The sequence below is a fragment of the Eublepharis macularius genome, chromosome 4, assembly GCF_028583425.1.
Source record: "Eublepharis macularius isolate TG4126 chromosome 4, MPM_Emac_v1.0, whole genome shotgun sequence".
Lineage (NCBI taxonomy): Eukaryota > Metazoa > Chordata > Lepidosauria > Squamata > Eublepharidae > Eublepharis > Eublepharis macularius.
This window is the reverse complement of record NC_072793.1, coordinates 109,151,767-109,165,110: the sequence shown is the minus strand read 5'-3', so window position 1 is coordinate 109,165,110 and position 13,344 is coordinate 109,151,767. Positions and strand designations below refer to the sequence as shown.

Below are 13,344 nucleotides of genomic sequence, written 5' to 3'. Positions count from 1 at the left end.
CATTTGAACAGCTGGTCTTTGGTCTGCAGAGAAGAGCTTTCCAGGCTTCTCTGTACACTAGTGTGAAAAATATTCTTTAACTTTAGGCCTTCTGTGTATTCATTTCATTGGGTGCCCTCTGTATTCTTCAGATATATTCCCATGTAACAGTTTCTTTTTTGAGCAGAAGAACCCAAATAGGACTTTTTGTGCCTTTTCCTGTGGGAAGCTCAGGATATTGGCTACTGTAGAGATCTTGCCTTAAAAGGCCCTGAAAATTTGCATACACATCTCTGAGATTGTGCAGGAATAAAATACTTATTTCGGAGACTACTGTTCTTTGTTCCATAAATTGTTATAAATAGTATACAAATATATTGTAGAAATTAACCATCTTCTAGTTTGCAGAGAAGTGCATTTTCATTATTCATTAGGTCCAGCTGTGATGAAAGCCAAAGAAGAAAACTAGACTATTTATCTTGCTGTCATGTCACAAGTGCTCCATCTGCTGGCGTACTTTGCCAACTGGCATTCCTGTAGCAGTATGCCTGTATACCTTCTTGAAATGGAATCAGACTATTCGTCTGTCAAGTCAAGTATTGTTTACTCAGACTGACAAGAGCCTCTCCAGGGTCTCGGGATTTGGGAAGAGGTCTTTCACATCATCTACCACCTGATCCTTTTACTTAGATGTGCTAGGAATTGAACCTGGGACCTTCTGCATGCCAAGCAGACGTTCTGGCACTAAGGCATGATTCTTTCCCCAGTGGAATAGACTCACCATCTATTCCACCAATGGCTACTCTAGACTGAAGAACCCTTTTCACTTGAATCATTTGCCAGCACCACAAAAGAGTACCTGTCAGGAAAGAAATGGCAGTTTACACTAATCTCATATGAATAGGCACAGAGGAGATTGGGGGGAAAGGTTTGGGCAACTGGTAATTTTTGATCTAAATGATTTTTTAAAATATGATTAGCTTTGTTTAGCTTTGGTTTTGGCATTTTTTTGCTATATTGTTAGTGTTAGCTGGCATTGTCCCCTCTTAAAGGATAGTAACTTTTGGGTCAGTTCAATTATTTTTATGGTCCAAAGGACTAGGAAGATGACATGCAAGGTGAGGTAAAAGGAAGACATGGAAAGTGAGGAAAAGGTCCCTGAGCTGCACAGCGGTCATGAACAAGGGGGAGGGGAAGAACTATATTTGTTGCACCACTAAGCCCTGCTATGTCTTGGCATTGGTGTAAGGTCTGTTTGTATTGGCACTAAGATTCCAAGACCTTCGTGTAGTAGCTCACAGGGTTGATCTGCTAAACAATTCTGAGAAATTCTGAGAACGCAATTGGCAAACACTAAAAAAGTCTTATGGAATGATTCATAGAGATTCGCAGTGCTAGCAAACCAATTCTCAGTGCAAAATCTTATCCACTACTGGCGCACATCACATGCAGATATGGTGACACCAGTGTTGAAAGTCAGGGTAGGAGTTAGGCATAAACACTTCAGTTTGAGGCATCACTGTATAGAACTTCATGGACTTAGCTTAAATCAGTCTTGCATAGAAAGTCTGAGGACTGAGTTTCATGAAGAAACATTAGGATGGTATTTCCAAAAAATTGTTTATTCCACAATTTCTTATGGAACCCCTGATGATGTCCTGAAGAACTCCTGGGTAACCCCAGAGGAACCTGGTTGGGAAACAGTACTATAAGCCTTACTACAGATTGAAAGAATTGATTTCCAGTATCTGCCACAAGATGGAGCTGCAACCTTAAGAAACAGAGGAGTTAGCCCTGTTAAGTCTGTAGTAGCATAATCAAAAAGAGTCCAGTAGCACCTTTAAGACTAACCAACTTTACTGTAGCATAAGCTTTCTAGAGTCACAGTTCTCTTCGTCAGATGCATGGAGGGCAAGAAGAAACTGGTCAGATATAGAGGAAGAGAGGGGAGGGGGGAGTAGATGCAAACAGCTCCTTCTGATATGGAGATCAGTTTGCTTCTGTAAAGGAAATCAGTTACTTTTGATAATGAGATAACCATTCATAGTCCCTATTCAGTCCCAGCTTGACTGAGTCAAATTTACATATGAATTCCAATTCAGCAGCTTCCTGTTGGATTTTGTTTTTGAAAGGTTTCTGTTGAACTACAGTGACCTTTAAGTCCTTGATGGAATGTCCTGGTAGATTGAAGTGTTCTCCCACTGGTTTCTGGATGTTGCCATTTCTAATGTCAGATTTGTGTCCATTTATTCTTTTGCGTAGAGGTTGGCTGGTTTGTCCAATGTACAGAGCAGATGGACATTGTTGGCACATGAGGGCATATATCACATTGGAGGATGAGCAGCTGTAAGAGCCAGAGACAGTGTAGTTGATGCCATTGGGTCCTGTAATTGTATTCCCTGGGTAGATATAAGAGCAGACTTTAAGCTTCCAGGATGCCTACAGATCCAAGCAAACTTTGAGGTAAGAGAACAAGTTTAGCATTTACAGAGCAGCAGAAAGGGGAAGGGAAATACAGGCGCCTGTATTTCCCTCCCTGCTGCTCTGTAAATGCTAAACTTTAAGCTTCCAGGACGCCTACAGATCCCGGCAAACCTTGAGGTAAGAGAACACGTGCTGAACCTAGGTATTCCTTAACGTGTGTTTTGGCTCTGAGTGAGTGTTAAGTTATCCTGAAGGGCGGTATATAAATCTAATGTTATTATTATTGTTTACTTACATTAAAAAACCACCATAGCTATATAACTGTAGATGTGAAGAGTTGCTTAATGACCCCAGATAATTACTTAGGGAAGTGAATAGAAAATCTGACTACAATGCTTTAGAACATAAAACAACAATCTTGTCTGGAGTGAGACTGTCGTGACACTATATAACAACAACCACACGCACACTGCATCCTCTAAATGTACTTTAAATGACTTGGCTCTTTCAGAAGTTGAAGGCATACTTCCATTAAATTCTGCATAGCTAGTTTAAATATAAGGGGGTGGATCCAAAGAACTGTAATGGGATGGGTTCAAAGAACACATGTTTCCTTCTGACACATCCAGAAAAAGCTGCTTCTGAGGGTCAGGGGGCCCTAGGGAAAAAGTGAGACACAGTATGTGAGAAAATGGTAAAAACAATCCTGTGATAGACAGAATCAGTTCCAGCTGTGCTTCTCCGAGAAAACAGCCAATGAGAGCTAACAGAATGTTAGCTTGGGACAGTTGAAATCCATTAGGACAATTAGTGAAGGGGAAGAAAAAATTGGAGGCTGTGGAGAGAAGTAGCAGAAAAATAACTAGTGGCTGACACCTGTTCTAATATATTGTATCCATCCACTAATTATGAAAAAGGTTTATAATTCACATCTGAATAACAGGTATCCTGTGTGTTTCAATCACTCATTCCTGTGTTATACAACTTGTAAATAAAAGGGTCCCCCTCCATTTAACCCTGCCTAACTGGAAGTTTTCGGCTGAGGGGAAATAACACATACACAAACATCAAGCGTTCTTGTGCCTGATTAACAAAATGGTGGAAATGTAGATGGGAAGTAAAAGCTGAGTTCCCTTACTTCAATAGACCAGGGCAGTAGCTGGGTGAGGGGTGCTGAATTGGGGAAGTGGCTGCCCTGTCTGGTGAGGTCTCTGGGAAGAGGAGAGAGGGCCCTGTGTATATTTGGGTCAGGGCTCTCTGCCTGATGAACAGGAACTAGACAGGTGGCAAATTGTAACTGCCTTAACTGCCTGTGAAGCCTCAAACCTGGGAAGAGAGGTTTCAGGTGAGTGGCAATGTGCAAGAGGGCCACAGAGCCCTTCTCCTCTTGCAGAAGCTCTTCTGCAAATGGATCAAGAGCTTGAGTAGGTGGGAGTGTGAAATTCTGCCAATTCCTCTTTCTTGCTGCAGCTCCCATTACAGTACCTCTTTTTATTCTGGAGGGTCCTCCAGCCTTCTGCAGCAGTTTTTCATGGGCACAGGAATCTTTACAAAGACAGATACATCCTGTCAGCTCCTTCTTTCCAGGGTTCATTGCATCCAACTCAGGTGCTTTGAATTCCGTACCAAAGAACCTCATGAATTGTAATCAATTTTTATTGTCCCCTTTCCTCCAACAACAGTACAATGTGTCCTGAATGTTCATGGTATTTTCATTTTTTTCAAACTTTTAATGTTAAACTTTTCATAAAATTCTTCAGAATAAGTTGTCAAAAATAATTATATCCCTTGGTCACAATACAGGACGTTACACAACACAGCAAGAGAATTTCTTCAAGAATAGTCACGGTATCTTAACATCTGCTGTTCTCTGCGTGTGCATATACAGAGTTAGCATTCCTTACCTGGGGCTGCTGAGTGGCAGTTGGTTTCTGAGGAGATGGTGTAGGTGTTTTAGATAACATTTGGTTCATTCTGCTTACAACAAGCTCAGTTATAAGCTGTTTGTCTTCAGCTTGATGCTCACCAATCAAAGGCATTGCAGAGTCCATAACCTAAAGGAGACCAAATCTGATCAGGCAGAGAAACTCCAGTGGGTATAATAATAAAGAAGAGTGCTAAGCATTTCTTTAGAAGCTAATGTTAAAATTTCCCCCCCTTCATATATCAGTTTTTGTTATCTAGAAAGGCGAGGCAAATGATAGGAAGTGCTACATTTTTAATGCACCAAGTACAGGAGGACTAGCGGCAAGTTGAGCTGCTGGTGGTGGTGATTTCAGCTAATATGGAATTAGACAGCACAGCCTTAATGCTGCTCTTGCCACTGGTGGTAGTGGAGAGTGCCCTCAAGGCATTCCACCAGGTGACCCACCAGGGGGTTTCATGGCAAGACACTAACAGAGGTGGTTTTGCCATTGCCTGCTTCTGCAACCCTGGTCTTTGTTGGAGGTCTCCCATCCAATTACTAACCCCAAGGCCGACCCTGCTTAGCTTCTGAGATCTGATGAGATCAGGCTTACCTGGGCTATCAAGGTCAGGGCTGATCTTTTCACTATATACACATTAAACACTGTAAAAGTTCCAGCTACTGTTCTTGTTTGCTCTACAATATATATAGTTTCATGATCTTATAACTACTGCTGACATGCCTGTAGCAAATAGCAGCACTCTAATGCTGCCTTGAACATTTTTTCATATAAAAAATAAATTGCTGTCTCAAGGATTACATGGTATCACAGTTAAACTTTTATATTTCTTTGGAGACAGATATGAGGCTGTTTTCTTTTATTAAGTGCTCATAGCTGCTTGGTACATCCTAGGAAGGCATGATATACATTTTCCCTATTGTCACAGCAACAATTCTGAGTAACCAGGTGGACAGGTAATCATTTCTACCTTTGTTTTGCAATTAGTTAATTATTCTTACTATCAGCCAGATTCTTCAATTAAATTTCAGGGGAGATGCTTGTCATAACTTTATGAAAGGAAGAATGAAGTACTGTTCACCATGTTCGCACCTTTTAAAAATGCTGAATGGGATGATGCTCAACATGCTCACTCAGACAGGTAAAGGTAGGTAAAGGTAGTCCCCTGTGCAAGCACTGAGTCATTACTGACCCATGGGAGGATGTTGCATCACGAAGTTTTCTTGGCAGACTTTTTTTTTATGGGGTGGTTTGCCATTGCCTTCCCCAGTCATCTACACTTTACCCCCAGGAAACTGGGTACTCATTTTACCGACCTCAGAAGGATGGAAGGCTAAGTCAACATTCAGCCGGCTACCTGAACCCAGCTTCTGCCAGGATAAAACTCAGGTAGTGAGCAGAGCTTGGGCTGCAGTACTGCAGCTTACCATGCTGCACCACAGGGCTCTTGTTTGCTCAGACAGGTATGCCATAAAATTACTTGTTAAGAGGATTCTTGAAAACTGAACAAATATATGCCGCTTGGCTGTTCATCATTGCATGAGAAACTTGAGACTGAATACCAGCTCAGCCCCAGGGACTGGATTCAGATGAAACTGGTCATTTTCAATGATGCTCCCTTCCCTCTGCAGACCCCCCTCAGCAGCATTTCGTGGAGATCAATGGGCTGCGGTGGGAGGGAGAAGGCAGGACAATTCCATTCTGCTATTGGAAAACTTGGTCTGTAACCAAAACTATATGCCTCAATCTTAATAAACTAATCCACTAGTTTAGCATATTTGCCTTTTATAAAATGTGAGTGGAAAGGAAATAAATACATGGGCCTAAGACAAAGTTCAGAACGATACTAATCTGACCATAACAGTAGTAATTAGATAGATATAAATCTACAAAATAGAAGAGTAATAATCTGCAACAGTATTTCAGTGGAGCCACAGTAATTGGCCATTACCAATTTACTATCGATGGTGCTGCTGTTGGCTATGCAAATCTGTTTAAGAATTAGTCACAGCAACTAAATCCACACAATCAGGTTAAGAAGTTTCAAATAAGTGAATAGTAAAAGAATTCCTATATGTACATGAGAACATTATTATATTTAATGGGTTAGTTTAAAAAACTATTTAGAATGGAGTTTATGCTGGACAAATGAGAAAGAATTTTCTTTAGCAGCTTGGAACTAGCATTTTGCCAAATTTGCCCCACAGCTACACTGATTTATCCATGGCAACAAAAGCTTTGATGCCAGATAACAGTACTAGGATTATACAACAAGCCTGCTAGCGGTTTAATGGTTTCTAAAATTATCATCATTTGGATAGAGGATAATATCTTTTCTTTTGAACCCCATTTAGATATTTACAAATTCACAGTTCTCATAAAATGTTTCCATGAAAGAATAGCTGTAATTTTACAAGTTAGAGTTTTTTCCCAGTTATCATTGAAAGTATATTCTTTAGAATGATCCAAAATGACATTGACCTATTCACAGTTCACAGGGATAGACAAACTGTTTGGTCTTGGTGCCAGAAAAAAGCAGATTCTGCCTGAAAAGATAAAGGAGTGCTGGCAAACAAAAGTGGGAGCAGGAGAAGGAGAAGACAGGCAGTGAGAGACTGTCCAGCTGAGTCCCAACAGCACTGCTAGTATCTCAGGCAACACCTGGCACACAGTATGGGAGGAGGGAAGGTCAGCTCCTCAGGGACTTGTTTCAGTTCCTTGGGCAGATAGTTGGCCTTGCATACTGAGCAAAACAGTCTTGGGTTGCTACTGATCATCATGAGTGCCTGGGTTACCTATCCCTGCTCTATAAAAGTATTCTCACAATTTGAGAAAATAGAATACATGAAGATTACCATTTTTCTCTCATTGCAAAGTGTGTTTTAGCTGTTAGGCACAATCCAACAGAAAAGTAAGCAGTGAGCTTATGTGAATCTAAGATCCAGCTACATGCTGCACAGAATTTATAAGTGGATTTCAAAAAGTTTGATTTTTCATTTAGAAACAATGAGAGGTTGCTAATTTTTTTTTAAAGTAAGGTAATTGGGGGGGGGGAGGAATACTTAATTCTTTTACTCTGACCTATTTTGTCAGATCATAGCTCAGTGGTTACTTTTTCCTTTAAGAAAAGTAAGATCTTGCTCTCCTTCAGTGAGGTTTGATCAACAAACACCCAAGCTCAGTATGATTGACATTAACTAGCCAGGAAGGGTATAGGTCCAAACTATACATGGTGGCCTTTGCAACTCCTAGTTTCATACCCATATCCTCAGAGGTAGCAGGTTAAAGTGAAGCTACTAATGCATCTGGCTCAGATGTTGCTTTAACAAAATCATCATCTTATTGGAGGGCCAAGTAATTTTAGGATAGAAATAGGAAGCCAGGTCTCTTGTCCGGGACACCCTGCTCCCCCCCGCACTGCTCCAAAGAGTGGTGGAAGGGGAAATGCCAAATTGCTTGTCCCTGCCCCTCATATTTCCCATAGTGTGCTAATTAGGGCTGGAAACCGTAGACAGAGAATATCAGTACATCAAAAATGGAAAAATCATAATAGTGGGGAATATATGTCTCAATCTGATGGATCAACCTTTGTACACAGTCATATTTGTCACCATAAACAGCATTGCTGGATGTGATTCAGATCAAGCAATTGCAATGGAGAAAAATGATCTGTCTGTTTGTCTGGGTCTTTCAGTACTTCTATTCTCCTCAGGCAAAAAGTGCCAAATCTCTCTTTTTTTCTTTCTCCTCCTCCCTTTCTTTCTTGTTTAATCCTTTTTGCTTTTATTATATGCTCTTTTCTTTATTCTTTTAAGTGATATTATATATTATATATGTGGTTTAGATGGTGGGTTTTTTTTTGTTGTGTTTGAAAAATTAATACTTCTTTTTTTAAAAAAAATGTATCTCCAAATCCCCAATAAGTTAAGCAATATAATTTTTTAAAAAAACTCAAGCTGACTAATACAGGCCACAGGCCACAAACCAAAAGGTAACAGCTGAGGCCTGAGAATGCTTTGGCTCATGCCCCAGGTCTTGCCCCTTTGGCCATGATGAGAGAGAGAGAGAGAGAGAGAGAGAGAGAGAGAGAGAGAGAGAGAGAGAGAGAGAGAGAGAGAGAGAGCCTAGATGGTCCTCATTTGCTGCTACCAAGTTAGCATGATCACCTCAACTTCCTCCTCTGCTAGCTTCACCATTTCATTATACCTGCAAATGACCTCTATGCTCAGTCTATCCATCTTGCACATTTTTATTCTGTCTTTCCTCCAACTAGCTCAGGGTAGCATACACTGTTCTCTTCTCCCTCATTTTATTCAGCCTTTACATTTATATCCCACTCGTTTTCAAAGACGTGCAGGAATGCATACATGAATAGCATTGTCTTTTTTGGCACAGATATGGCCACCATTTGTTTTCTAGCTGTCACTCTACCAGCTTATGAAGAATGAAGTTATAATATATGAACAGAATATCCAACAAACCTGCTGAAGGAAGTGTTTGTTCAATAAGTGATACTTCACTCACAGACTAGGGAAAGTCACTGAGCCAGAATATCTCCTTTGTTTTTAAATATGTAACAGGAATAGTAAATATACAGATATAAATGTCAGACTCCACCAAACCATTATATAACAAAAACTTAAGTAAACTAAGCCCAGTAAATTAACAGGAAATGCCACTAGTTTATATACTGATCTGGCCCACAGCAGTGTCTAACTTTGGTATATACCATACACCATACACCATATATATATATATATATATGCAAGTTAGGATAAATGTTAGGATAAATGTTAGGATAAATGATCTCGATATCTTGCAAGTTAGGATAAACAATCTCGATCATGAACACATCCTTCTAGAATGTGTCTTTAATGTGGGGAAAAAGCTACATAAGCTACAGTGCTGGAGGAAAGTGCCAGAGGAAAGTGCCATAAGGTCACACCGTACAGCAGGCAGTATATTATTTCAACTTGTCAGCAGTGGGTGAATGGTACGGTTCAAATTAGAAAGTGGTGAGCAGCCAGGCTAAACAGCAGGCTAGGAATCTACTGTGTCACTCTTCTCCACTCTGTTGCCTTTACCACAAATGAAGGACTGCTGAAGATCAAAACAATTTCGTTTTCTCTTGACTGTATGATATTGATTGCACTGGGTGATGAAGCGTCCATTATATAGTATTAGAACATAAATATATGAAGCAAACCATACTCTCTCTCCATTTACCACATAGTTCTAGTTAAGAATTCTGATTCATTCACATTCAGTAAGTCTGTTTCCTTTAGATTTCTCTTATTCATTTTCTAAGTACAGTTGATCAATGCTTTTTCACAAATTATAGTATATATTTATTGGTAAAACAGTATCTTGGATTTTATATTTTCTTTTCACTTGTATAGTGTGGATCTCCATTGTGGCACTCTGCCCTCTGGCATCACCCACCTTCCTGCCTTGCCGGAAAGGATGGGAGGGAGAGGACCTGTCATGTGTGGGGGGGGGACTGGGAAAATCCCCCTGAAACCTCCAGGCCAAAGAAGAGCACGCTGGAATTCCCAGCGTGGGAGGGAGAGGATGTGTAATTCAGACCGGAGGCCTGATCCCCCAGCCACCGCGGGTCCTCACCCAAGGGTCCCACTGAGGAACAGTGCAGCGGCAGCCACCTCCTGAGCCATCAGCCTCGAGGTTGTAAGCAGCATTGTCCCAGATCCCGAGGGGACAACCTCCGCCAGTGCGGCCTGCCAGAGCGCTCTGCTCTCACCAGCATCACCCTCAGGGCAAACTGATCCTCCCACTGACCCCCGCTCAGCAGAGCTGGTGGCTCCCTTTCTCTCCCCAATGGATGTTTCACTGGGTGAGGAGGGAGACAGGCTCGGGTGGTGCCTCTTCAGGTGCCTCTTCAGGGCCATTGAGGACAGGTGCTTCGGGGTTTTGCCCCTGTGCACCAGGACATCACAGGCACGGCACCGCACCACTCGGGGGTCATCAGGAAGGGCCCGAAAGTGCCTCCATATGGAGGAGTTGTAATGTTAACCGCTAACTGTCCCAGGGGAAGGAGGACGAATGGTTACAGGCTGCGCTGCAAGGCTGGACACAGATGACGGCGTGAGGGGTGGACTGCAGGAGGGGACACCACCGAGAGTTTGGGATGGGGACAGGAGGGATCTTTCTTAACACACATACCATTCCTCCAGGGATCCATCACCCACCCACCCCTCCTAAAAATGTTGAGAGAGATTCTCTCCCCACTGCGCAAAGACCTCTTGGGCCTCCACAGCCCACATAGGTGAATTGGGGGGAGCAGGAGGACTCCCTGTGGCCCCTGAGCCATACCCAATACTGCTTTCCACAACTGAACCAGGAGGACTGCCATCACACTTCACCCTACAACCACTCTTGGCAGCCAACATAGGAAGACTTATTGAGCCACCGAACTAGAATTAAGGAGGACAGGAAAGGAGATGACCCTGTGTACCCTCCGCCGCAGTGCCCATTGAGCTTAGCCCCAGGGCCTGGCAGCAGCCCTGGCACCAGAGGGAGGGAGGGACTAGAGCCCTAGCCCACCACTCCCACAGACCTGACCCGATCAGGCACTGATTAATAATAATCAATGTGAGCCCTCAGCTGAGGTGCCCACCGAGCTTGGCAACAGGGTCTGGCAGCAGCCCTGGCACCAGAGGAAGGAGGGACTAGAGCCCTAGCCCACCACTCCCACAGACCTGACCCGATCAGGCACTGATTAATAATAATCAATGTGAGCCCTCAGCCGAGGTGCCCACCGAGCTTGGCAACAGGGCCTGGCAGCAGCACTGGAACCAGAGGCTGGGGCTACAGCCATAGCCCAGCACACCAAGATGCCTGCGCAGAACAGGTACAGTGAGCAAGAATAATATTAGCAATAATAAGAATCATAATTAAAATGATTAGGATTGCGATAATGATACGAATCATTTGGTGAGCCCTCAGCCGAGGTACCCACTGAGCTTGGCCCCAGGGCCTGGCAGCAGCCCTGGCACCAGAGAGAAGGAGGGACTAGAGCCCTAGCCCACTCCTCCCACAGACCTGACTCAATCAGGCTCTGATCAATAATCAATGTGAGCCCTCAGCCGAGTGCCCACTAAGCTTGGCCCCAGAGCCAGGCAGCAGCCCTGGAACCAGAGGGAAGGAGGGACTAGAGCCCTAGCCCACCACTCCCACAGACCTGAACAGATCAGGCACTGATTAATAATAATCAATGTGAGCCCTCAGCCGAGGTGCCCACCGAGCTTGGCAACAGGGCCTGGCAGCAGCCCTGGCACCAGAGGAGATAGATCCCTATCCCCCAAAGCCAAGCTCAATTGTACTCTCAGCCTCTCTCCCCAAAGGCTAGCAAGTGGCAAGCAAGAGCTCTGTCCCACGCCACTGTTCGCAGAAAGTGAAACCCAGCCTGGGAGACCACGGCTATTTATGAGCAAGTGTCCCATTCAGCAACACAGGAGGTCTGTGTTTGGCTGTCAGAGCTGCCTATCAGGGTTTGCAGGGATGAGATTGGAGTGCCCATGGCTACAGAACACCCCCTTCCCCCTCCCTCCCCTGGGTGTCTTCTCCCAACTTGTAACTGCTTTGCAGCTCCATGGTTGGAAGGAAGCCCTGCTGATCAAGGAAAGCTGGGCTTCTATTTGGGTTTCCTAGGTGACAGAAGGAGGGCAGACAGAGCTCAGGCATTCCCCTGGCTCCGTTGCCAGGGGAATAGATTGCTGGCGCCTGAGTGTCTGGCTTCCCGAACCGCACCCAAACGCCTCGAACCAGGCCTCTCCCAACCGCTGGTTCGTTGGCCATGGCCGACCATGATCCGCCGGGTCATGATCGCGCGATCGCCATTTTCGTGGGGTTTTACGGTTCGTAATGCGGTTTGTGCCCATCTCTAGTCAGGACTCCTGCCTGATCAGTCACTCAACTTGGGACATTATTAATAATTAACTGGTAAGAACAAACTAGCATTTTAAACAATTTCCTTTACAGCTTTTTCTTCTATATGTTAATATAGGCCGTTTTCACGCGTCTTTAAAATAGTGCAATACTCACAGAAGGCTGCCGGCTTCCTCGCGTGACTTTTAATGCCATCCATGATGACGGCACTTTCATGGCTGCCTGCCTCTGATTTGTAAATGGATGGTGTCAAAAATCATGCGAGGAAGCTGGCTTTAGAAATGGTTTTAGAAATTTCATACTCAAGTTCCTTCTTCATTTGTTTGATCATCAGTTCATCTTTGTTTTGCTTTCTTTTTTACTTTGCTCCTTTAGGCTACTTTGGACAATTTTTGTTTTATATTTAAAGGTTTGTGGGGTCTTAATGACTCCTTGTTCATACTCTTTCTAATCTGCTTTATACATTTTACCTCAAAAGTTTCCTGAAGAGATTGAAAGTAAAAGAAGCAGACTGAGAGAAGGGCTGATCTAACACATTTTTCCAGAGTTGTCTGTAGAACATGCAAGAGGTTCACTCATTTCATCCTCATAGATCAAACAAGATCCAAGTTGTCAAGTGGCATCTATTTTGATTTGTCTTACCAATACAGACTTCATTCATACTGAATTATTAACTGCTAGCAGATATTATAAATAAACAACCCTGTACAATTCTCTTCTGACTAATGTATTGTTACTTTTAATTTTTTTAAAGTCTGAGGCTTTTTAAAATAGGGTTGCCTGCCTCAAGTTGTGAAATTCCTATAGATCTTGAGGGTGGAGCCTGGGGTTTAGGAGGGGAGGGACCTCAGCTGCGTATAATACCATAGTATCCATTTTCTTCAGGGGAAATGATCTCTCTTGTCTGGAGATTAGTTGTAATTCTGGGAGATCTCCAGCCTCCACCTGGAAGTTGGCAAAGCTATCTTAAAAGCATGGGAGGGATTTGAAACAGAAAAATAAAGAACAAAATACACATGAAAATAAATAATAAATAACCAAAGAGTTATATATCTCACAGACCACAAGAGACAATAGCTCCAACTCTTCAGTAGTATAGAGCAACATGATT

The 13,344-nt window shown here is 43.1% G+C and overlaps 1 protein-coding gene across 2 annotated transcripts in view; it reads right to left on the bottom strand.

The window, feature by feature from the left end:
• The window catches only part of SYN2 (synapsin II), a 341,584-nt gene that overhangs the window by 16,371 nt on the left and 311,869 nt on the right, over positions 1-13,344 (bottom strand). For both annotated transcript variants that reach the window (XM_054976925.1, XM_054976926.1), the window contains one exon: positions 4,308-4,457. In XM_054976925.1, the coding sequence (XP_054832900.1) occupies positions 4,308-4,457 (150 nt within the window). The remainder of the gene's footprint in view (positions 1-4,307; positions 4,458-13,344) is intronic.